At 38.6% G+C, this 25424-nt stretch overlaps 1 protein-coding gene across 3 annotated transcripts in view; it reads left to right on the top strand.

Annotated features, from left to right (window-relative positions):
* The first annotated feature begins 1094 nt into the window (after positions 1-1094).
* Positions 1095-25424, top strand: part of CBLB (Cbl proto-oncogene B) — a 132961-nt gene continuing 108631 nt past the window's right edge. The window contains exons 1-3 of one of the 3 annotated variants that reach the window (XM_074811478.1): positions 1095-1234; positions 2321-2479; positions 11502-11752. In XM_074811478.1, the coding sequence (XP_074667579.1) occupies positions 2333-2479; positions 11502-11752 (398 nt within the window). In that variant the 5' untranslated portion in view covers positions 1095-1234; positions 2321-2332. Of the gene's footprint in view, positions 1235-1711; positions 1785-2320; positions 2480-11501; positions 11753-25424 lie in introns of those variants that run through there. The other 2 variants (XM_074811493.1, XM_074811489.1) reach the window with 2 other exon arrangements.

The raw sequence follows: 25424 nt of genomic DNA, 5'->3' as shown, positions 1-25424 counted from the left end.
AAGAGTAACACTTGCAAAGCATAATTACTCCCTGGAACATCTTCAAAAAAATCCGAAGTCAAATGTCTCGTACCCTGTATGGGTAAGCCTCATTCTTTCCTCTCCAGCATTCACAGGTAATACACAAATTTGAGAGGAAGACCTGCCCTAAAATAAAAGTGTAACATACTCTTGGGTTTTATTTACCATATGCCCACAAAAAGCACTCATGTCAAAATAAACATACAAAAAGGGGCATTTTTAACTAGAAAATGTTTACATATTCCCTCACATGTCTTTCAGGGCAGCAGCGTGAGCCGTACAGCCCTCACCGCTTAGTGTGGCTCTTCAGGCCATTTCCAATGTGGGAAATCTCAGCACTAGCTTAACAACAAACCTCCTCCCCTCTCAAAAAAAACACAAACAACAAAACAAGCCCAAGAAAAGAAACCAGACCTACAGAAGGAAAAGAAGTTCCTATTCTTTGGGTCCACAGAAAATCCCAACGAACTCTCAAAAGCGCAGAGGGGAAGTGCAAAGGCAGAACTCTCAAAAAGGCGGCGATAACGACTATTGACTTTTCAGGCACACAAGTGTTCCAGCGGGCAGGGGCACCACGACTTCACCAGAGAAGGGAAAAGGGAGGGAGGGACACACTGCCACAGCCCCTAACCGTACCGTTAGCCCCTGGAAACCCTATAGCCAGGGGCAATTTCAGGGTCTCTCCCCACCCCCGAGAGGCCTCAAAGAGCCCCCTCAGCCCCCAAGCAGGCGGGCAAGCGTGACGAGGCGGGACCGGAAACTCCACCTCCCTCCCTCAGAGCTCAACCACTGGCCAGTTCTCCCATCACTCTCAGCGCTGCCAGCCCCCTCCTTCCCACCCCCTCCTCATCGCCGAGGCTTTCTCCCAGCCGCCGCCCCGCCCCGTTCCCGGCTCCACGCTCACTTGATGGTGGGCACGCCAATCAAACGCAGCTTCCCCTTCTCACTGGCTGCTCCGAGGCGGCGCCTCCCGCCCACGAGGCTTGGTCCCTCGGTGCTGCCGCCCGCCCTCCCCGTACGCGCATGCGCGGGAGCCAGCGTTGCCCTGGGGGTGGGCATGTTCCGCGGAGAGGAGCGGCCGCCAGAGCGCCGCGGGGAGGGGGAGGCAGCGGCAGCGGGGCCGGCGCCGCCGCCGGGGACCCAGCCTCACTTTGTAGGAGTGAGGGGAGACCACAGCCTGCCGGGGGCTGCGAGCGGTGCCACATACAGACCTGTGCGTGGGCATATCTCTGTCTCTCTCTTGCATGTGTCTGTAGGACGCTCTCTCTCTCCACACACGCGCGCACATACCCACCCACCGGGCGGGCTGGGCTGTGGTGCGGGGCAGGGCAGGGCGGTGCGGTGCTGTGCTGTGCTGGCGGCGGGGCAGCAGCTCTCCGCGCTTCCCTGCGGGACAGCAGCCGCCTGCCACCGTCGGCGGGAGCGGCGGTAGCAGCAGCGCCCCAGGGCAGAGCCCTGTGGGGCGGCCGGCGTGTGCGCGGAGCCGGCGCCGCGCTCGCCAACGGCCGCTCCCGCCGCGGCGGCCGGGCCGTGCTGTGCCGGGGCGCGGGGTGCGCTCCTCCTGCCCCCCCTGGGGCGGTGAAGCCCGCCGCCGGCCGAGAGAGGAGAGCCTGGACCGACGAGACGCTTCGCCTGCGCGCCGCTCCGCTGCCGGGGAAGAGCGGTCGCGGCGGGGGGCTGAGGAGCCTCCCCCCGCCTGGTCCGGGCTTTCCGCGGCGGCTCCGGTGGCTCTGGGTACAAAGCCGTGCGATCGGGGCTCATCCGTACGTATGTGTGCGGCGGGAGCGAGGTCCTCGCCCGCTGCCTGCCCTGCCCGGCCGCTCGCGTGCCTTGCGCGGTTCTGCCTTGCCTGCTGCTTTTCTGCTCCTCCTTCACCCCCTCAGCGCGGCCGCTGCGCCTCTTCCGCTATTGTTGTCCGGTGCGGGGCATGTGCCCGCTGCCCGCAGGTGCGGAGGGGCCGGGGGGGGCACGGGAGTGGGGCCGAGCAAGGGGTTTGGGGTGGCGGGGTGGCCCGGGCCCTCGGGCAGCCGCGGCCGGGCCGCGCCGCCGGCCGGTGGGTTCCCCCTCCCGCCTGTGGGTGTTGACGATAAATCCGGGGTCGCTTCTGCCGGTGTAAACTCGGGCCAGGTGGGTTGATGCTGTTTGTCACAAAAAGTTAAACTTGTTCCTAAACATGCCCTGGTCTTGCCCTTTCCTGCCCGTGAAGAAGGAAGTGTTGCCTCACTGGCTGCGGCGAGTTTTATGACAAGATGTTTTCGGGGCACCTTGTGAGTCTCTTTTTCTCTGTCGTTGGGGCCAGCTTGGCTCCCAGATGGCCAATTCCCTCAACGGCCGGAACCCGCGCAAGGGACGGATCCTGGGCTTCATTGATGCCATCCAGGATGCTGTGGGCCCCCCCAAGCAGGCAGCTGCCGACCGGAGGACTGTGGAGAAGACCTGGAAGCTTATGGACAAAGTGGTGAGTGTCTCTGTGCCTTCGTGTATACACTTGGTGGAGAATGGGGCTATTTAAATAGGTACACGTGGGGAAACAGCCTCTTCCTGCAGCTCCAACAGCTATGCTGCCTGTGATTCGGGAAGTAAGGGGACTTATGTTTTAGGTTATTTAAGCACCATTTGTCTTTTTTGGTTTTTTTTCCCTATAGCCTCTGGCTATGTTTTTTTTAATCTTGGTTTGTGGAGGGAAAACAAATGTGTGTGTTCGCCTTAGGCTATTGTTATTTTCAGATCCTTTAAAATGACTCAAACTTGAAGAGCTGTCCTAACGAAAAGCTGCTTAACTTAGGCTTGTAATCACATATTCTGTGTTTCGTGTTGGATCACATTGTTAGTCTGCAAACAAGACCTCTGAAGTATGAAACTTCAGTTAAGCTAATCGTCCTGTGAGACACGCTCATGATGCCAACATAGATATGTTTGTGCTTTTAGGAATGTGCGTGGGGACTGGGGGATGTCACTCTTGTCAGTTTAGTAAACAGATTAGTATGGCACGCCTAACTTTAAATGTGTGTTCTGCATTTTAATGATTTTTAAGTACTGCTACTCTTCATTTTGAAACTAGAAACACATTGTACTGAAACTCATTTTCCAGGAAGTGGGGCGATAGACCATAGTTTTTTAGATCTTACAGTTCTCTGTACTGGCCTGATACGTTTTGTTTAGTATTATACAAAGTGATAGCTTGTATGATGATAGATTAGTGAGGAGAGTTCCTTACCAATGGTAGGAACATTTTGATTATAAATGGATGACTGTTCAGGAGGTGCAGGGCACTCTGCTTTGCATATGAGGTGATACTTGAGAGCTTCCTCTTGAAACTTCCTAGGAGTGAGGATTACTACCTGTTAGCCTTGGGTCCCTACAGCAAGAGAGTTAAGTCTTCTTAACTCAGTGATACTTTGTGAATTAGTGTAACTGTTTACTTTCCCTGTGGCTCTTGTAAGATGCAGATGTTTAACTTTTCTTAAAGTTTGTAAGTAGTTATACTGACATGGTGGTGATTATTTCATGTAATATGCCTTGACAGGTGGCAATTTCAAAGTATTTGATTGAGTCCTTGTAGGCTCTCCTTTTTGATGCTCCAAGAATAGCATCTCTTTTTCCACCACAATACCTGATGATTATTATAAACTTTAAAACCAGCCTTGATAGAAATGGTTATTATCACAAAGACTTTGTTGACTTTACCCTGTTAATGAGCAGGATGCTGTAAACAGCGAGCATCTTGTAATAAGAACTGCAAGTATAAATATGTGGAAGCAGGCACTCTTCTTCAGTAGAAGGAAGTTTTCGGCTTGGAAACCAGGAGTCTGATTTGTTGTTGTTGAAACCACGTGGGGAATGTACAGCTTAATTTTCCCCTGTGTCAATCCATTTACAAATCTGTATGGTAAGGTTTCCCCCTGATTGGTTTGCATATTCACCATTACCAGAAAATCTTAACCCCACTGCTTGGATTTGTGGATTGCTTTTACTCAGCCAATATAGGATAACTGTATTTGTCACTATTGCAACAGAGCATCAGAGCAGCCAGTAAGGCCTGTTCTGTAGAAGTCACTGGAAAGGCTGGACATTGTGCTGTGCTTGCGTTTTCATTTTACTGGATAAGTGTCCTCAATTAGGATCTTTAATGTATCCTCTTTAAGCTGCTCTCAGTTAATCAAATTTTATTTCCAAATTATATTAAAGTATACCAGACAGGATGATGTCATAGTGTGAGAATGCTGCAGCTTGCTGCTTGAGTTTTTAGCATTTGATACTTATAGTGAAAGGATGTGTTTGAGCAAATTTAATGTGTTGGTAAACAAATTTAAGTCTCTTAGCCCTCCGTGGCAGTAGGCACAGGAAGGTCGCTTTCTCCTCTGCCTAGATCAAAACCAGGGATTAAAATCAGAAATAGAAACCTGCTCGATGAACTGTTGTTTCAAATCCAGTTTCTGGAGTGTGTCCTATGACTAATTTCTGTGGTGGGTCACTGATCAAATTAATACCTAGTGAAGGCAGTAGGCTCTGCAAAGTCAGTGGGGTGCCACCCATGGTAAGATTGTGGCTGAGGCCTATTTTGCTTGTTGCAATAACAGTCATTATTCTTGTTTATTCTTTAACTATAATAGCAGTGATAACCATCTTTTTGCTGCAGTGAGGTAGCTGAAGTTTTCTGCCATTCTAAAGATGTTAGGGAAAGGGAGAATAGAAACAAAGCAAAGCTATTATCTTGACCGAAGGATGAAAAAAGAGCAGTCTTAATAATTAGGGGTGGAGCTCAGTAATTTCTGGTTTACATTTCTTTCTTAAAATTGCCATTCTTTACCTTTCCTTCATTTCTTTCTGTAATTTCCTCCTGCAGCAGATGAGATTTTCTGTCTGAATTATTTGTTTTCAACAATAAGGGATTAACCAATACTACAAATATTCCTACTGTATAAGAACTATAGTGTGAGAGTGGGTTTATGGTGTATGTAAAAGTTCTGGCTACTTAGATACCACGCAAACTTCTCTGTGTAGAACTGGTTGTATGTCATGCTTTGGAATTGTTCAGATGTCATGGTAATGTTTGTTTTCCATGGGCTGATGCTTCAGCTGTTAGAATAGGCAGAAGGTTGCAGTTCTGTCTAAGTGTCTTCTCTTTAAACTTCTGCTACCAGTTTGAAAAAAAAAAATCAAGGGTTTTGAAAGACTTCTTTAGCAGGACAGAATGTTGGGACAGTGCTCCTGGTTAGAGGCCTGTTTGTAAAAAGTTACTGTAAGCAGCATACTTTCAGGGAATAATAAAAAAGAAAATAAATCTTGTAAGTAATCAATGAATGTGAATTGTTATATGTCTGTATATATCTGCATCTTCCTTTTTATACATCCATCTGCACTTTCTGAGGTTTACTGGTATATCTTTTTTTATAGGAATTTACAGTACTAATTGCATTATTAAAGGGATGTCAACTGTTAGCATCAATGTTCAGTTTCCCTGCTGCTTTTCTCATGGGTAAGCAGTAGCTTTACCATTAAGAACCAAAAATATTTTCATTCCTTTGCAATGCAAAGGATAATATTCCTTTTATGGTTTGGAAGGCTAGCCCTCCTTTCCAGTGCTAGCATTGCATAAGCAAGTTGACTATGTATCTCTGAACTTCTAGCAAGCAAATTACTGTTTTTAAAACATGATGCATATTTTAGGAAGTTCATATCCTGTAAATAAATAAAAAAATAATATTGTTAACAAATAACTCTAAGTCTTCCTTTAAACTATGCATAAGCTATGTGAGTTTTATTTTTTAAAATTCTAAATCTAATGATTTTAAAACCTAGAAGCTAGCCATGTATTTTTATTAGAGGATAATGGTTATCTTGAGAACAACTTTGGGAGAGAATGCCTGTTATGTAAACATGGGAGTAGTTAAGTTAATTTACTGTTTGGGCTATTTAGAGTTGGCAGTACTGTTGTGCACACTTTATTGTTGTGGGTTTCAAGCTGATAAAATTGTGACACATTCTGAACAGGATTTTTTTAAAACAAGAATGTTTCGGCAACTTTCAGTTACTTTTCAGTACTCATGCATTGGACCTGAAAATAGTTATATTTTCTACTGTGAAGATTAACAATATTGTCTAAACTGTTTGGGTGTCCTGTCATGGCCCACCCAGTTGTTTGACTATATAAATGGGGATGGCAGTTTGATTTGCTATTTAATAATTACCTAAGAGCAAATTAGAGCGCGTCTCCAAAGCTTGTACTATTGACTTAGTGAGTAAAGCTGTATTACCTCTGTAACTTAGTAATATGGTTTTCTTTACATTAACATTTGTCAGCATCCAAGTTTTCAGCAGCATCTGTGCAAGTATAAAGAGCACAGTAGTTGAAACTATGTGTGCGTTGTTTATGCTTTGCAACACTTTATGTAATTGTTACATTAATGTGCAACCTTCCAAGTCAATTAAATGTCATTGTTCCACAAAGGATCTAGAAAGGACAATCATCAATCATAACCATGGTATTCTTCAGTATATTACCTGGTCAAAGTTGATAGGAAGTTTTATGTCCCAGTTAGACTGTTTGTGGAAAAAGAATAAAAATTTAAACAGAGAAATGGAAGCTTCTCTTTTTTTCTAGTTAGAAGAAAGTATAAATGACCCTCCAAAGTCAGCAGTCCTTGTGTGTATGTAGCATCAGTGTTGTTACTGGTTATTCCTCCAGTATAGAAACATATGGCTTAGTTGCAGTGTGGTAGCCATTGAACAAGCACTTACTGTATTCTCAGCTGAAAAGATCAGCGATAGGTCACCTCTAGTTATATTTTGATGAGAAGGCTTCTTTCAGAAAGAAAACCCTTTCCATCTTTCTGTGGAAAATAAAATGCATTGCGGTTAAGGTAATTTCTGTCAGGAAGAAATATATGGAGGAGAAGCGTAATGTTCAGATTTCATCTGTTTTCCTGATTTAGTCCCTCCTTGATTAAGTTCTTCAGAATTCATTGTTGGTAGCATTGTGTGGTTCCAGAGAATTGCTGCGGTATCTTACTGCAGAGCTACCTTTATGCTGTCTGTGGTGTGTACTTTGACTTTTTCGTACTGCATGGCAGAAGATACTTGTTCAGCAGATGGTTTCGAAGTGTAGTTTTGGAAGTGTGCAAGCCCTGGGTGCTCTGATTATTCTAGTCCATTCGCTGCAGCTGAAAACTGTTTAGCGGATGTCCTACTCATTAGATCCTTATTCTGTTTTAGCTGTGTTACTTTCCTTGTATTGTCTTTGTCAAGCAATAGGTGTTTAAACAGATTGTGTTAGGGCTGCTATACTTTGCTTGAACAAAAGTTCTTTTGTCAAATGAGTCCAGGACTTTCAATGTTATTGTTTGCTTTAAAAAGTGAACAGAAGATACAATTTTCTTAAGAAATTCATTGTCTAAATACAATAGGCATCTGTTACTCTCATCTCTGAAGATACTTATAAGCTAAGTCAAATATCTTCAAAACTGTTATGAGTAGTGGTATTTATTTGGATGGGGGGGGGAGGGGAGAGGAGGGAAGAGGGGCTTGGATTTTTTCTCTGTAGTGTAAGCTCATCTGGAGGTTCCAGAGTTAACTGTTTCCAAAATCTGCTTCAGGTAGTTTAGGGTAATGCCTTAGTTCTTCACAATCAGGATTGCACTCTATTGTTTCTGTGATTCTGGAGTAAATACTTGGAAATACCCTGAGTAAATACTTGGATTTACCCTGAGTTGAGGCAGTGAAAGCAGCTTAGCTTTGTCTTAGTTTACTTCAATGAGGGAGACATTTCTTACTAACTTGCTGACTGACTGCTTTTCATTTGTCAGACTGAATGCTTGCTAAATATATACATGCTTACTTCCAGTCATAACAATACACAAATCACACAGTGATATGATTCATGTCTGTTCCTAAAGTGTTAGCGAGGTTTGCTTTGTAAAGTGCAATATGGAGGTCTTTATTTTTGGTTGTTTGTTTTTTGTGGTGTGGGGTTTTTTTTGAGTTCTCTTTTCTTTTGAAGAAAGGTATGTGTGCCACTTCTGGTGCATTGGTAAATCTTTTGCGTCAGCAGATGTCATTTCTTATTGCTTACTTTTAATTGTGAACTGCTGTGGTATGTGTCAGGACATCCTGACTCTGGAAACCATATGGTTTACCAGCCATCTCTTTACAAACTTACTTCCTTTCGACTAAAACCTTGTGTACTCTATAAATTGAAGAAAGCCTTGTACTACTTCAGTGGATCACTGACTTGAACTAAATGTTAGCACTTTTTCACTGAGAGTGCATAAGACTAATTGGGTTGTACTGTAGAAGAACTTCTGTATGATTTTCTTAACAGCTTGTTCTGGAGTTGAAGGTTCTAGTAATGTACTGTGTTTATAAATTTGGCAGAAGGTGAAGCCTTGTAAACCATGATGACCACAGGATCCTGTTTTGATGTGTGTATGGGTGTATGTGATATGGAACTGAATAAGACTTTCTAGACCGTCTGAAAGAGAAACTTGTTCTTTATAACTGCGTGTTCTTTTTGTATAGTCAGTATGGACTGACCAACATATATAAGCAGTTTTCTATTTCCTGTTGGTTTTATATTTTTAATGGTGTTTCTAGTATATATGAAACCACTTGTTGGCACATCTGATCGAAAAGATAGAGTTCAGAAAGAATTAATTCTTTGTTCATGAGATTTAATTGAGGATAAATAAGCAATTCAACCTGGTTGCGGACTTCTCTGCTTGTGGTCTGCTATCATTGCTGGCTTTTTTCCCTGAATAAATATTTTTTCTTTTTTCAGCTGCTTTTTTTCCTTGTGCTTGTTCCTCCAGAAAGTTGTAACACCTAATCAGTGATACTGATTTGTGTCATCTGTAGTTGGCTTTGGGAAGAATGTCAATCTTGTTTCGTTTTCACTAAATCAGAAATCAGAGTACAAAAGTTCAGATGAAAAATGTCTGGTTTTTATAAAGGTTTTCACTTCTGTCTTTGGGATTCCAGTTCTTCTAACTCTTCTACAAAAAGACATTGACGTATGTCTCTGCATGGATGATTTTCAGATCTGTCTACACATGTAAAATTCTTTGCTCGTGTTTCTGAAATCTCCTTAAAGAATTCTGTCATCTTAACTTCAGTGTAACTAAAAGAAAATGTTTAAACTCCTTCATAAGTCTCTCTTGTTAGTTCCCTTCTTCATCTTTTGGGGTGACATCATCATTCTGCCTTCACTCAGGCAACTCCTTTACTTGAACTGCTCTTCTAAAAGTTGTGTCTGAATCTTTCAGATCAATCCATTCTTGTAAATCTCCCATCCGGGCCTTGCTATTTTGTATATCAGTAAGTACAGCTTTGCCTTTCTTACCTTGAAAGAATGCCGTCATATGCAATCTTTATTCTTTGAGAATGCTACAGGCATCTCCTAACCCATGACTAGGACCCTGTTGCCCTTTTCTTTATCCTAATAACCTTCTCTTTATCCCATGAAATATAAATAAATTATTTTCAGTTTCAAAGTCTCTTGCTGTCTCACTCCTGTGGTTATGGATTGCGGTTCCATACTTCATTGCCTGATGAAAAGATGACCAAACATCTTTAAGCTTAACTTTTTTTGTTTTCTTCTCTCTTCTTCCTCAACTTAGGAGGAATTCCTTTATGAGCCACTAAATTATTTTAGAGCTTGCCTTGAAACTTTGCTGTTCATATCTAAAAATACTTAACTGCTAGCGCCTTGAACCATGTAGCATGTTGAACAGTGTTATGCTCGTGTATTCATATTTGCCTGCATCCATCTGCTGTCTTTGTTTCCTGCTGAGATTGTAAATTTCTCAGTGGGAAGGACTGTCTGTTCTATAACACATCAGAAGGGTTCCTGATCCATTACTTTGTCTAGTGGGCAAAAGGATAAGAGAAATTACTAAAGTAACAATAGATAAGTGAAATTAGGGGAGCTATTGCAAATGTCATGTTTTAAATACTGTTTTTGAATGGTGCTAATATTTCTATAGAGCTTATGAGTTTGCACTGTTCTAATAGCGCTAGACTTTTTTTAAAACTTGTCAGTGCTTGACTTCTGTCCTCTATATCTCTACTTTTCTAACTATGACCCCAGTTACTTAAACCTGATTGGCTGGTGTGTTTTTGTGTGTGTGTTTCAGAGGGAGAAAACAATTACATGTTTGCTTTGCTGTTTGTGATGCATGAAGGTCTGTTAGTGGCAACAGTCTTAAGGCAGTGAATTTCTTAATGTTGTAGATCTAGAAATTGAAGGAGAGGTCAGCAACAGTGATACAGCTTTGAGTTTAGAGAGGTGAGATGTTACAGTGTACAAGTTCCCCCTCCCCCCCTGAAATGCTCAAGACTGCAGTTTTTGAAGTTGATACTTTAGTCTAAATAGGAATCTGCTTTCAGCAGTATTAAGATGTTTTTACAGCCTCGTTAGTTACCTCAAAAAAATGTCAAAGTCAGTAATGTATAATGTGGCAATCTCCAAATGATACCTATAAAAATTTTATACCACATGGACTTAATTTTTTCATAAGTATTTGCATATGTACAACAACACACACATGCCTAGAATGTGTTCCTCAGCCGTGTTTTATCCGAGTGTGGATAGCTCGGTGTGATAGCACTCAAAAACTACCCGCGAGTTTTGATCTCTTTCACCTTCTAGAACAGAACATTACAGAACAAACTAACAGAGAATTTAGGAAGTCAGGAGATAATTACTCTAATGTTGTGTATGTTCAGGAAATAAAACCACCTTCCAGAAAAATTTCGAGTGGACACTAGATTAAAATAAAGGTGTTCAATTCATCTGAAGCTTATTCTTTTAAGTAATATATATTATTCAATTAATTTTTGTGCCATTTAGGAACATGATAATTCTAAAGTCCATTAAGATGTTATCTTCTATTATAGCCATGAACTGGAAGACATTGAGTTTATAACGTTTTGTTTCCTGGTTTATGATGTCTGTTTGTGAGTGACTTAATTTCTGTCTGTTGTAGCTAATAGCTTTTGAACCACTGGTGTCATTAATACCATTTTCATATTTGTAGACCTCTCAAACTTTAACTTCCTATAGGTTCTAAGATGTTATATTGTTGAATAGAGAAAACAGAGAGCCAACAGATGACAAGGTAATTCTTAGTGGACATTTAAATATCCATAGGGGAGTTCACCTGTAGCAAACAGATCTGTATGCAACTGCTGCTCTTGGCATAGTTGCATACTGTGTTTTGATAATATATTCCTTAGAATACAACCCCAAACTATGTAAGTAAGCTTGTTTGCTTTTTATAGATGTGACAGGATTAAGTTAAATTTTATGTCCTTTGACGTTAGAGACTATGTTGGGATTTCATGGAATATAAATGAAGTAGGATTTAATTCGTTGTGCCTGGAGGTTAGAGAAGTGCAGTTACACCTATTAATTTTAAGACATCAGATCAGTTTTTGCCCCAACGTATTTCTTGTCTTTTACGTTTTCTTGTTTTTGCTTATAGGTAAGATTGTGCCAAAACCCAAAGCTTCAACTCAAAAACAGCCCACCTTACATACTTGACATTTTACCTGATACTTATCAACATTTGCGACTTATACTGAGCAAATATGATGACAACCAGAAACTTGCACAACTCAGTGAGAATGAATATTTTAAAATCTACATTGACAGTCTCATGAAAAAATCAAAACGGGCTATAAGACTCTTCAAAGAAGGAAAGGAAAGAATGTATGAGGAGCAATCACAGGACAGGTAAGTGAAATATTTAAATATGAAGTAGATTGTCTGGCCTGTCTGCATTCTTAACACTGTCTGCAGCCATTGTGTTTTGACATTTTTAATTATTTAAAGAGCAGAAATATTTATTGTTTGGATTCATTGACCCTGCGGGTCAATCAGTAATTTGCTGGATTTGTTCCACTGTGTGCTCTTATCTGTCACTTTGTGACCTTTAAAACCAAGTGCATTTCCTTCATAAAACATTCATTTCGCTGTAATTACTTATTCACAGGACCTTACAATATGTAGTTTTTCCTTTGTCAGAGAGAGAGTGACTGTTACTTGGATTGAGCTTGACCTCCCTATTCCAGTTCTTAAAACTGGGAGCCAGGACGAATATTGACTTAGAGCTTTCACAAGTGATGAAATGAAGCAAAACAATATTCACATTTTTGAGATATTGTGTGATAAGGTGATGATGATGTTAGTTTGGTGCTGAGAAGCCTTTTCAGAAACCTAATGTATTCCTGATTTTCAGTTGTTCCATTTTAATAACAGGGATTAATGTCCACTTTATGTGTACTCTTGGTGGGGAGTGAAGAAGTTTTTAATATTTGATTTTATTGCCTAATCGTTTAAAAATAATATTTCAAAAACTTCTGTGCAAAATCTGCAGTTCTGTTTTGGGAAGGGGTGCAGCAGTGTTGTGGTGATAAGTCTCCACCATGTGTGGTATACCTTTGAAATCTAATCAATGATATGATGCTGCTTCCAGTCTTCCCTTTTTAAAGGAGATAGTGGGGAATGTGAGATAGAGAGGAAGTGAATGGAGGATTGAATCCCTGCCATTCTGTTTGCACCTGAGCTCAGAGACAGGGTTGCAGTATAGTTTTACAGCTGGTGAAAGTGTTGGTAGAAGCAATGAAATGTCTACTTTCTTGTAAATGTCACTGCTATTATGTTTGATTTATACATATGTTCCTTCCAGATCTTTAGCAATGATTATAGCAATTCAGTATACTGTGGTAGTTTCCTGTGCTTGATAGGGTGTCTGAAGCTTGCTTAACGTCTCAGGAATATTTTTTTAAAGTATGTAAAGACTGTCCAATTGCGAATATACTTGGAGCAATTTGCCTAAGAGGTGCAAAATACACTGTGCGAACTATTTTAGTGACAAGTAAAGATGTTGATGAATGTTTTTTGTGTTTGAATTCATAAGTATGTAAAGGAACACTTTCACTGTAGATGCATTCTTACCAGAACGCTTGGAAGAATTGTTCAGCACTGAGCCTATGGGTTCTTTTTTTAATATCCCATTTGTTATATGTGGAGAAGTCATTGTGTTCCAAAAGAAATAAGAACTTTTTATGGTAAGAGGCATTTGACATAAATGGTTGCATTATGTAAACAGGTTTTATTTTGACTTCCCTGTGTTATATGAAACCCAGATTTACTTATGGTTTTGCTTACAGTTAGCAATAAATTAAAGCCAGTTTCAGTGTCACTTTTTCAAAAAGTCTGCTATATGCTCTGTACAGTCATTCAAACAGTGTGTTAGTAACTGTATCTAGTTGCTAGAGTTGCTTTCTTCTTTCCAGTTACCCACTTCATTTCCTGCATAAGGGTAACAGTGGTGATATAAGGAAGTCTTTTGAAGCAAACAGTTTTTGAAAGGTGCAGTTAGCATATTTACTGTCATTTATTTGGGCCATTCTTATGAGATGATTGGAGAGGACAGATTTTAAAACAAAGCATAGTAATGAAGTGTTCTGAATCACAATAACTACTTCAGGCTCTCTAAATTTGTATTTCAGAAGGTGACAACTATATTATTTTGCCTGACTGGAATTTGAAGCTTGAGAAAAGGAGTATAATAGAAATGTAGTTGCATTTCCTATACAAACTGCATTCTGACTGTGTGTCAGAATGTGTAAACAAAAAAAAAGTGTAACCACTGTTTCAGCAGTTCATGCCTCATGCCATTATAAGTTTAAGTCTACATCTTTGTGACTTCAGTGCACCCTCTTTCATTTACTGGTGATGTTTTATCTGTATGTGTGTCCTAGTTTAAAGCTGAATGAACTTGTTTGCTGAGTCCTATGACTAGGTACCTGTTTGCTCTGCAGTGCTTCAACATACTTAATCATGTTAATTCTTGGTAAGTTAGTAAAAGAAGCTGTTAATGTTTTTAGCTGCTTTGCTTTCAAATATGCCTGCATTAACCTAAATATGATATTTGTTAATGTTATGATGCAAATGTAGGAGTGATCATTTAAATAAGTGTTTTTGAAGATGTTTCTAAAATGACTGTCAAATTGAAGTATAGTTAATTTTAAAAAAAGGGAAGCCATATGCCTCTCATGTTGGCACCTGGCCAGTTTCTGTGGTTTTCAATTTCTGTTTTGTATTCTGTTAGTGTTGTCTGTGGTTTCTGGATAAAAGGTCATCATGAAAAAGAGAAAATGGCTGTGTTTGGAAGCATTCTGTGTATATATATTTAATTGGTATACTTGTAACCTATTAGGCTTATTGAATAATCTTTTAACTTCTATAATGAGGGTACATTTAGGAACTAATGTTAATATACATGTGATTTTTATTTGCCTGATGACACCAAAATTACTCTATTGTGAAGAATTTGTCATGAATTTTAGTTGTCAAATATCCTGTGGATGAAACAAGATAGTGTGCCAGTCAGATTATGTATAAATGGCTAAAAAAAATAGGTTACACTGTGGTGGTGTTGCCTCTCCTGTGTTCCATGTCAAATGCATATGAGAGCTGTTTAAGAGTAGTTGGTGCTGTCATTCTGTGCTCTATGGGATGAGTCTTGCTAATAAGAGAAAGTATGGTTTACAAGTTTATTGTATATGAATCACATATACCTTCTGGGTATGGTGTCTAGTATGAAATTATGTCTTCTTGGTCCTCTTGCTTGATGAAGTAAGAGATGATGTTCAATAAATTCTGTAAACTCTGATAGATATAGGCTGCACAGAAGTTTTTCTCTGTATGAAATAATTTAAAAGATTTTTTTTGTCACAGATTTTACTTGTTAAAGGTTATTCGCACAGGTTTATTAAAATTACTGGTTCAGGTACATCTACTCTTTTTAAAAGGCTTTCTGTGGTTTTTGAGGGTCTGGGGTTTTGGGGTGTCTTTTTTTTTTGGTTTTCTTTTCCCTTTTTTGTTTATTGGGAGTAGACTAAAACTGGAAGGCATCATTTCTGTGAAGTCCAAACTTCCTTTTTTCTTGCTGCATTCCAGAATTTTATGCATCCAGAAAAAATAAGGCTGGCAGTTTTTTCAGACAAATATGTTAGCCAGGTGTAGAAATCAAGCACATAACTTACAATAATAAGACTAGAGGAGGAATAAAGTAGCAATGGGGAGATTACATTTGGATTCATTCAAGATGCTGGACATGTCTTCAGGGCTAACACAACCATTTCTTAGTAATGGAGACAAGTGTGAGCTTTCCTGTGCTTACCTATAAATCATGTTCTTGGAAGAATACATCTTGAGATGGAACTTGTTCATTGTTTTAATATTGCATGTCTTCTGCTATATGCTCTTTATATGAGAAGAAGAGGAAAAGTATAAAACCAGGGTGTATAATTATTTTTAATAATCTCTTATTGCTTTGGCTGCTTGGTTCAGCCAAAATTAGTTGGCTACTTGTTTTAAGTGGCATTGCAGAAGTGGAAGAGGAAGATAAGATGAAAGAAGATAAGTATTTCTTAAGTAGTGGGCAGTGCAGATGAAGGTGGCAAGAGGAGATGAGCTGAGGTGGTTTTGGGCTTGATGTAGAAAGAGGTGTGTATGTAGGGAATGTCAGAGTCAAGGAAGTCCTTGAAGGTGATCAAAACCACTCATGTTCCTGTACAGAAAGTCTCACTAAATCCTCTTGCGCATCTGCCCATTTGGTGTCTTGATTCAAATTGCATGTTTCTAGATTTTACAGCTTGATCAAGTGTTTTGTTGGTGCAGAATTCTTATATTCTTTAAGTCTTCTAGAAGGTCTTATACCCATGGTTCAAGTGATAGATCAAGTTCTCCTTTGTTACTGTTCATGTTTGTTAGTGGGTTTATGAAGTATTCCATTTCTCTTCCTTAAGTCTGTGTTGTCAACTGAGATCAGTTAAGTTCTTGAATCAAGTCCATGAACTGGCACATCAAAGAACACAGCATTCTCAGTAGAGACTTTTCTACTGCTGAGATTTCTAGGCCGTTCCCTCCTTACTCTGAAAGTACAGACTTGATAAGAAGTTACAAGGGTAAGCATCAGGATGGACTTCAATTATGTCAGCTGCAATGCAGGAACAGCCATTTGTGTACTTCTGTCCTGTGGTAAGAGGTAGCTTAACTCTGCTTCTTTGAATTACCTCATCTTGTACCACAACCTTGTGGTTTTATTTACAGGAAGTTAGGAAGTTTATAACTTAGCTAGACTTGTAACTTGTTCATGTCTCCAAACAGAGAAGATTTTGTTGATTGAGAGCAGGATCAGGAAGAGTATATTTTTAATTCAGGATGATTTTATTTGGACAAATTAAGATTGTTTTGTCTGATGGTTTTCTTGTTTGACACATAGAATGTACAGATTCAGAAAAGGATGTCCATAGCTTTTTTCACAGAGCTGGTTTTGGCTATTGGTTAGTATCACATAGATAACTTGGTTAAATAGTAAGGATGGCAACCTTCACCAAAGTGGATTGGATTTGAATTTGTGATCCTGGGGTAAAAGTTATTGGCTCCTTTAGAATCCTGTGATTTGTCCCATTTTCCAAGCATATTATGTAGTTTTTGGTCTTCTGAGCTGAATAGTTAGGCTATACATACCATCAATATATTGTCTGACATGATCTGTAAACTACTATACTTAAGCTATGTCAGCATGTTTTAGAGGTCAAATATATTGACTGTTTTTGTTCTAATCTTGTTGAAGTTGAGGCAAAGGGGTCTAGTATTTGTCCTGTCCTTTCTTGTATTTATTTACCTATAGTTTTAGATGGTTCCTTCACTAGGGTTTTAGGAAAAGAAGCTGACTTACTCTTTTTGAAAGGCTTCTGGAGTGTTGACTCATTGCTTGAACTCCTGTGCTGTCCCTAGAAAAGAGGACTCTTTCTCTTTCAATGTGTATCCTATAATATAATAATTGGGAATGGAACTTGACTACAATAAATAGCCTCTGATAAAGAGGGTTCTTCTGAGGAAAAGAGTGCATGACCAATTGGATGGAGTTGCATGGGAGAAGGAAATGCAATGAGATTTTTTTTTTAAACTTTTATGTTATGGTGAGAATTTCCACCCTCCCCTCCCTGTTCCTTAGCTGTGATATAAAACCAGATATGAACCAAAACAGCTCTAAGAAACCCTTTGGTGTACCTGAAACACATGAGTAATTGAGCTTCAGTGCAAATTTGGTGAAACACAAGCCATTTGCTATTTTTGGTTCTAGTCTAAATTAAACAAGGAATGTTACACAAACACACCTTTCAGACAAAGAGACTCTTGTTGCAAAGGGCAGGTGAGAGCATGTGGAGGTTACAAATGGTAGGGCAGTGTTATGACAGCTTGTTCTCAAATGCAAACAGGCTGTGTCACTGCAATTGTTGTAAGGAAATATTTAAATATTTAGATGTTTTTGATCATCTTCACTACTTGGGGGAGGATATTGCCAAATGAGAACAAAGGAAGTCTTAGTACCAAATTGACTTGAAGGCAACTATTTATTCAGATTTCAGAGGAAGACAAGGATTTTAAAACTACAGAAGATCCTACATGAAAAAATAATAGCTCATAAATTCTTATAATTGGTTCAGATCCTTAATTCATATCTAGTTGGGTAGAAGAGGGGTAATAAGTGCACTTCATTTGTCTTTTGCTTTTTACTCTATTGTAAAATCAGGCAGAATCTTCTGTTAGTGCAAGGTCTCTTTCAGACATTTTCTTACAAGTAATGTGGTGTTCACGGTTACATCTGAGCAGAGTTCAGCTGGTTGTGGGGGAATATACATGGTCTGATCTCTTCCTTGTTGCACTTTGTATAATCATTTATACATGTAAAAAGTATATATGATAATGTTGGCAAATTAAGATGCCATAACATTTACAGCCACTTTGTGCAGGTGTGAAAGCTCTCAAAAAGCACAGTTAGGGGAATCAGTCCTGCAGACTTGCCATGTGTTATATATCAACTTCCTTTGTGATGAATCTAATGGCAGTTCTACTATACTAGGATTATAGAATATGACTGAGTCAGTGTCTATACTGACATAGGTTTTTACATTGTAATGTTTCCTCTTTACAAGGCAATAAAGGATGACAAAATATGCCGGGAAGAATAGGTGGTTTTCTGAAAATACAGTACTGTTGGTCAGAGAGGTCTGGAAATACTCTATCTGATTTGACAGTGAGGATACTAGTACCACTTCTGCTTTATAACAGCTCAGCTTCTCACATCCCTTCACCATACTTGTCTGCATGGTCTCTATAGGGAACAGCTGTGCTTGTGGAGACAGGTCATGGTTGCCAACTACAAGCAGGGCTCTGTTCTTAGGCATGGCAAAGCCCAGCTGATCATATCAAGATAGCAACTTCAGGGTCTACTTGGAGAACAGACAGCACGGACTCCTGAATTTACCATGTAGAGAGGAAGGCTCCTGTAATGGACCTGAAGGGACGTTTCATCATTCACTTTTGAATGCCTGGTTGATGTTTAGAAAATTTGGTCTTTGCTTCTCTGTTAGAAGTATTCTATATTAAGTGATTAGGTATTTGTTTTAGGATGTCTTCAACACTAGCTTTTGTGATGGCAACTACTTATCATGCAAGAAGAAGCACAAAGAAAGCTTTTAGAAGAAAGTGTCCATTTTCATGAAATGTATGTCTAAATATATAAACATATCTAATTTTAATTTCAGGTTATAAAAATAAATGGTTTCCTTTCCTTAATGTTCTGTGGCATTGTTTTCTATTAAAAATTAAAAACATGAAAGAATAAAAATCAACTTTTATTCTATAAACAAATGAAAAAGAAGTTGGAAATAATCACTTTCAAGTGGTACAATTGCTATTTAGTTAATAGAAGTTCTTTTGCCTGTCTTTGAAAGTAAAGACAGTTTAAAGACAGATGTGGTGTAGTGATAATCCTTTTATTCAAAGAATGCTTGATCGAAAATCAGGCTGGAAGACATGCTTGCTATGTGTCTAAACCTATAGTAAAAGTTTCACTAACCTGTACAGAGTAGGAAATAACTTTAATCTGAAAAGAGGTGATACTATATTTGATTAACGCAGCTGAAGTTTGAGTTCAGAACAAGAGAGACAGAATGAGATATTGATGGAGATGATGGCTGGAACTACCCAGTTCCATTCATTGAGATGTAAAGTGCAAGAGAGTGATAATTTAATGACATTTTTAAATTATTTTGTCATCCTTTGACATAAATAAGTTTCTTTTCTTCCTATTCCTATATTTGCTGCAATATTAATAAGGTGAAGTTACTAGAGTCATCTTGAAAATGGCACAAAAGAGTTAGTATACTTATTTAGTAAGTTGCATACAGAATGCCTCCTATGCTTGGGCTTTTTTTATCAGTGACTGCACATTCTCAAGTTAACTTTTCTACAATAATGTTATGCAAGGTCTGGAGTGAGGCAAAGCTTTAATATTGTTAATTGATATTGGAGGAACAAGGATTTCTAGTTAAAAAAATAGATTTGTTGTTGTCTGTGCAAAATAGCTTTGCTACTGGTAAGATAAGTTGGAATATTTATTTTATATTGAACAATTCCAAATGGTTTAACAGCATGTTCTCTGAGAGCCAGTTTAGGGATATTGTTTGCTTGATTTGAAAGAAAGCATGATATTTATATAAAAGACTGTGCAATGAATGCAACTATTAAAAATCCAAAGAGGAGAAATAGCACACAGAAAGGACCAACAGTAAATTGTGTCTGAAAAGAAGCACATCTTAACATATAACACAAATGGAAAAAGAAATGAGTAAGTGATCTTATATGAGGAATAAAACTTCCTGAGCAAGCAGCCAGGTAACTGTCATCAGTATCTCATTTGTAATACAGATGACTAATACAGTTTGAATTTTTCTGTTTTGAGTGCAACCAAGGTAGAGCTAAAGGATTTATTATTGAAATATGCTTGCATTTGTCTCTAGCATACGATAAAACATTTTTTGCCATAGTTTGCTCGGATTTCACGTGTCAGAATTACAGAGCTATCCTGTTTTGTAATGGAAGATCTTAACCATAATCTGCTTATTACTTGATTCTTTACATTGTGTGACATGAAACATATTGAAGAATGTATTGACTTTATACTTGCAAAGGTCTTGACAAATCAGAGAATTCCTGAACAAATAATTATGTTCAGTAATATTTGATCATAATAATTACGACTTCACTGTCCTTCTGGTGTGTCTGATGTAAAGGTGGATTTAAATGTATTTCTTCCTAATGTGAAGGAAACTAAAGGGGAAACATAAAAGTAGCAGATACGTAAGAAACAAACATTTTTGGGATATATGATGAAAGATTATAGTCAGTGGTAACATGTTGATTGAGCTAAATTTAATTTAATTTCTGTGTGGGTAAGGTTGTTGTGGTCTCTGTATAAGAGGATCTCTTATAAGGGGACTTCCATTTTTTTATTCTTGAGTGGTCAGACAGCACAGATACAAAGCATCAGATATTATGCTGAAATTATATGTATCAGGACTCCATTGGAACCTGCACAGCCCACCTGATGAGTTAGCCTTTTACTGTTATTAGCTGATCTTTGGCAAGCTCTGTGAATGTACAGTGGGAGAAAAATGTCAAGAAAAGTAATTAAATGCAATTACTTTTTTTTCTCTGATACCATTGTGGGAGAGTTCATAAAACATAGTCTTGCTTTCCCCTAAGATAAAATAATGAAACTATATGGCTTTGAGATTTGAAGCAACAGTAAATACGAAAATAATTCCTATCTTCTGTAGCAAAAATGCATATGAAATTACCTTACCTATTCCACAGTTCTTACATGAAGCTGTTGCTAGTAATAATTAGAGCCTTAATTTGTTCTGTTTGTGATACTGAACAGAGGTATATAGAAACAAAATCCACAGCCATATCTCATGTTAAATATTAGCCCCAGTTTTGCATCTACCTTGCATAATGTAAATATGTCTCCTGATAGGGAGGAATATTGAATAATAAGCTATGGAAGTCTTATCAGTTCCTGATTAATTGCTATTTCTGCTTCTCTTGAGCTAAAACTTGAAGTATTGCACAGCATCTGTTTATACTGAGATGACTGACAGTGGAGAATATCTGGATTCTCTCAGAAAGTACTTGGCACATTGTAGGGTTGGATTAGACCCTGGGTACTCATGGCAGAAAGAAAAGGATCCATGGGTTTGTTTATAATTGAGTAAAATAAGTGTCTCTTGCTAAGCCTGATTAGTTATATCTAGGGCCCAGTGTTCACTTTTTTCCTAGTACCTGTTGACTGACTTGCTCAAAGAACTGAAACCTACATACTAGAAAATCTGTGATGGCTCTCAAGCTTGCATTGAGGATTATTTTGTAACAAATCCTAGTTTTGCTTACCCTAAGAATAAAGAAACGTTTTATTAACCTTAATTTGTTTCTTCTTTTGTGCGCCAGGCCTTAGTGATATCCTAAAGGCTTTTGCTAACCTCTTTATTTGTCCTGAAAAAACCCCAAACACCTTCATTAACTCTATATCAGAAAAACTGTTGCCTTTTTAAGAGGAGATATGTTCATTTGTTAGTTATCACTCATAAAATAGGACATATTGGGCAATGCTGTATTGTTTAAAAAATGACTGCATGAGAAAAAATTTGCTTCTTGTTACAAGTTAAAGAGCGTTCATGCAAGACAGACAAACTTATTCGCATCTGTTTTCAAACTGTTCCAATGGAAAATGGTCCTTAGCCAACAGAATATTCTGTGAACTCATCTCAGAGTTGATTCTGAGTCATGAATGTCTGTCATGGGAAGTATGAAATGCAGGGTCAGTAATAAAACATCTCGTACCTAAGAACACTTGTAAGAACAATGATGTTGTTTTTTTTAAAAGCAGTTGTTAATTGGTGAGACCTTACAGGTGTATATCCAAGAGCAGACCTTTAATTCTAGCTACACTCAAGTGGGAAAGTATGTAAAGATGAAGAGAAACACCTTCAGATTTCTTCATGTCAGCATTTTAAACAGTTCATGGAGCTAGAGAGGATTAGTCATTATATTAACTTCTAAAAATAAAATGATTGTACTACTAGATTACTTTATTTAGGGTTTAATATAAAACTCCCTGTGCACCATTCTTATTCTTGGTGAACGCTTAGTTTTGACAGAAGAAAAATCAATTTCTTTAAACTCAAAGTTGTAAGTTTCAGTAAATGTGGTAAGTAAGCCTTCCATCAGTACACTTAGAGCAGAGCTGTGTAAGTTGTATTTATTACTCTATAAATGTCATGCATGTTTAAGGAAGATACCATGCAACAAATAGAGCCTGAAAACATTTTGTTGTTGTTAGAATATACAGCCTGTTGTGAAAATTCTGAAGTGGAGATTGATGTCACAAACCTTGAACCTGTGTTCCAACTACTGTATGTCATTAAAAGTGATGACAATCTCTGTTAAGAACATCTGCTCACCTAATATACCATCAGTAAAGATGTCTGTGTTATAACGTAGCTTGTTTTTATCTTTTTTATTTCCAAGTATTTGTTTTTAAAATATTAGAAAGAAACCGAGTGTTTTTGTAATGAAATATTGTCCTAACTTTCAGCTCTGAAACACTGAAATATAAAAATTGTGTAAGTTGCTATGTCATGTTGATAACGCCAACTGGGTCATAATTAATGGGTTGGGTCAGTATTTTTGTTAGAACAGAGTTTGGACACCTATGCTTTATTTCTAGTTAGGTTACTTTTTTTACTGGTTACCTCAGTCATCATAGGCCACTTATGTCAAAGTATTACGCCAGTACAGCACGCTCAGGTTTTCTGAGAATAAAGAGTAGTGTTTAGGGTTCTATGCTTTTTGGCTGTAGTAGCAGAGTAACGGTGGATGACAGGAGCGCTGATAAAGCCTTGTGTCTGTTCTAACTTCATGTGAATTTTTAATCCACTTCAAAACTGCATCTTACTGACAGCTCATTCCCAGTGACCAATGCTTCAGTGCTTTTATAACTTAATGATACATGTTCTGTGCTGCAATTGGGAAAATACAGAAAATGTGGCATATATAGCCATTTTTTTTGTCTAGCTGAGGAAGTCATGTCAGCAGGCTGAAATCTCTCCCCCATACTCTTTTTAAATGGGCTTCTTTAGGATAGCAGACTGGAAGACTATATTGTATTATTTTGTTCAGAACTCTGCATATCCTTTTTACTCCTTAATTCATAGCTATAGCAAATGCACAAAGATTCAAAGCAAGAAAAAGTACGTAACATCCTGTTCATGTGTTTCCTTTTACTGTTAATCCCCATAATTAATGCCCTATGAGGAATGGGGCTCTAATCACTTACAGAGCACAGTAATGTAAAAAGACAGTGCTCATCTGGGAGGTGTTCAGTAGTATGGATCACTGGTGACCCAGTTGGTACGCAGCTGTCCTCCAGTCTGTGCGTATGTGGTTTCATTAACTACACGCATATGTGTCTGACAGGCCAGTAATGGTTGTCTAAAAGGAACCTTGCCTTATGAAATTGTCTAAGTGCCGCTGAGAAAGAGTTGTTGTTTTCTCTCATTTTTCCATTTTCATTGGGAGGGAGAAAAAAATGGGGGAGGGAAGCTGTTCTGTGAGGGTGAGGATCATGGGTCCCAGCAGTGACTTTGAAATAATCTCTAATGAAGCCTGGTGCCAGGAAGAGACATATTTGAACACCACATAGAAGTATTTTAGTGGGTTAAAGGAAGTGTCCATACAAAATGCTCTTCTGAAAGGGCTAAGGGTGTTTAAGGGTTTTCATTTGTTTGCGCTGTATGAATTTAGCATTATTAATGCTAAACTGTAATGGGCAACATAAAAGATCAACATAGTTTGTTATAATATATATTTAAATGTACTTAGAGGACAGACTGTTGGATATTTGTTTTAAAAATCCATCCCTTATTAAATCTGTGATTTCTGAGAATGCAGTTTGTTATTGGAGTGAATGACTGAAAGGAATTTTGACATAAATACTTTCTCAAAACCTATAAGCTAAACCCACCCAGCTACTGGAAAGGTGATAGCTAGGGAAGAAATGAGTGGCTAAAATATTAGAGAAATAAATTACGTTATGTTTGCTCAATATAAACAAAGTAACAAAAGGGCAACACCCACCTCTCCTAGTATCTGTCATAACATGGTAAAAATATCTAGTGGCTAAATCCTTCCAGTATAATGGAACAGAAGTATCATACCTGTTACAGCAGTTTGTGACTGAATTTATGAACAGCTGTCAGGAAAAAAAGTCTAAGTGTAATATTCCTCTGTTTATTTGCACTTCTTTTTCAGGTAATCCTTTACTCCACAGCAAGTTTTCTAAGTCAATCTTTTCCTTAGGCAATTATTTGTGCACACTTGTTTTAAGCCTGTTAGGGAGTTCTGACTGCCTTATGCTTGATGTGCATAAATAAGCTAGGGACAGGACAGTGACAAGAAAACCTTACAGTGAAATCAACTGACAGCTGTGAAGACATTGTTTAAGTTGTGGTTATCCATGGTGGTGGTATTTAAGATACCTGTCATATCCTTCTGTACCCTTATGTAACACCAGTTCCAGAAATGCCAGTCATTTGCTGTATAAACAGGAGTCAGATGATTCATCACTGGAACCTTGTGCATAGGTTAGAGTTGCCAAGAGAAGAAAAATACAATTTCTCAAAGGACGTATCATGTTGTACTTTACCCTGTACATTTATGCCTGGAAGCTCATACAACTTCTCTGTGTGGCAGCTTTTTTGATTGCTTTTGTTTTTAAAAGCTTGGCTAAGATAAGGATCTAGTGTGAAAGAAAATGGAAAGGTAATGCTGATTTTAGTACAACGCCCATATACTCTATTCCTGGATTTTCAGTTTGCTTTATGTAGCAGCAGATGGTCCATCTATTGTTTCATTATTCTTTTGGGAGTCTGACCCTCTATAGTGGGTGTGTGCTTTAGCAAAAAAAGAACAACTAAAATAAGTCTTTTTGTAATGGATGCAACTCAATTTATTAAACTGTGCTGATGACCTCAACAGTTCTAGCTCTTAAGATTTGTTTTTATTTAAATGCTTAATATTGTGTCTAAGTTCTGTCAACGAGGTGGGGTTTTTTTGTTGAAGTATCAAGGGTAGTTTTGATTCAAAAGGATTGTTCGCTGTCATAAGTGCTGTTTTGTGAAATGGCATAATTTTACCATATGCCTTGAGTTTTGTTTGAGATATTATGAATAAGCAGGATGAGTGCTTTCAAAGAGGCATTCCTGCTGTCCCACATCAACCATGTGGGCTTTCAGTTAAGCTTCCCAGGAAGACAGCAACATATGTGTACACAATGTGTGTATTATATTGGCGCCCACTCACAGTGTTAAAGATGTGTCAGCATTTCCAGAATAATTCCCTATTTTAAGAGCCTTGTGTCAGCCTGTGTATGAAAGTTGTCTCTATGTTGGAACTCTACACGCAATCTCAGCCATCATAGTTT

This window comes from Strix aluco, chromosome 2, assembly GCF_031877795.1.
Source record: "Strix aluco isolate bStrAlu1 chromosome 2, bStrAlu1.hap1, whole genome shotgun sequence".
Taxonomy (NCBI): Eukaryota; Metazoa; Chordata; class Aves; order Strigiformes; family Strigidae; genus Strix; species Strix aluco.
This window is presented reverse-complemented; position numbering and strand designations above follow the sequence as displayed.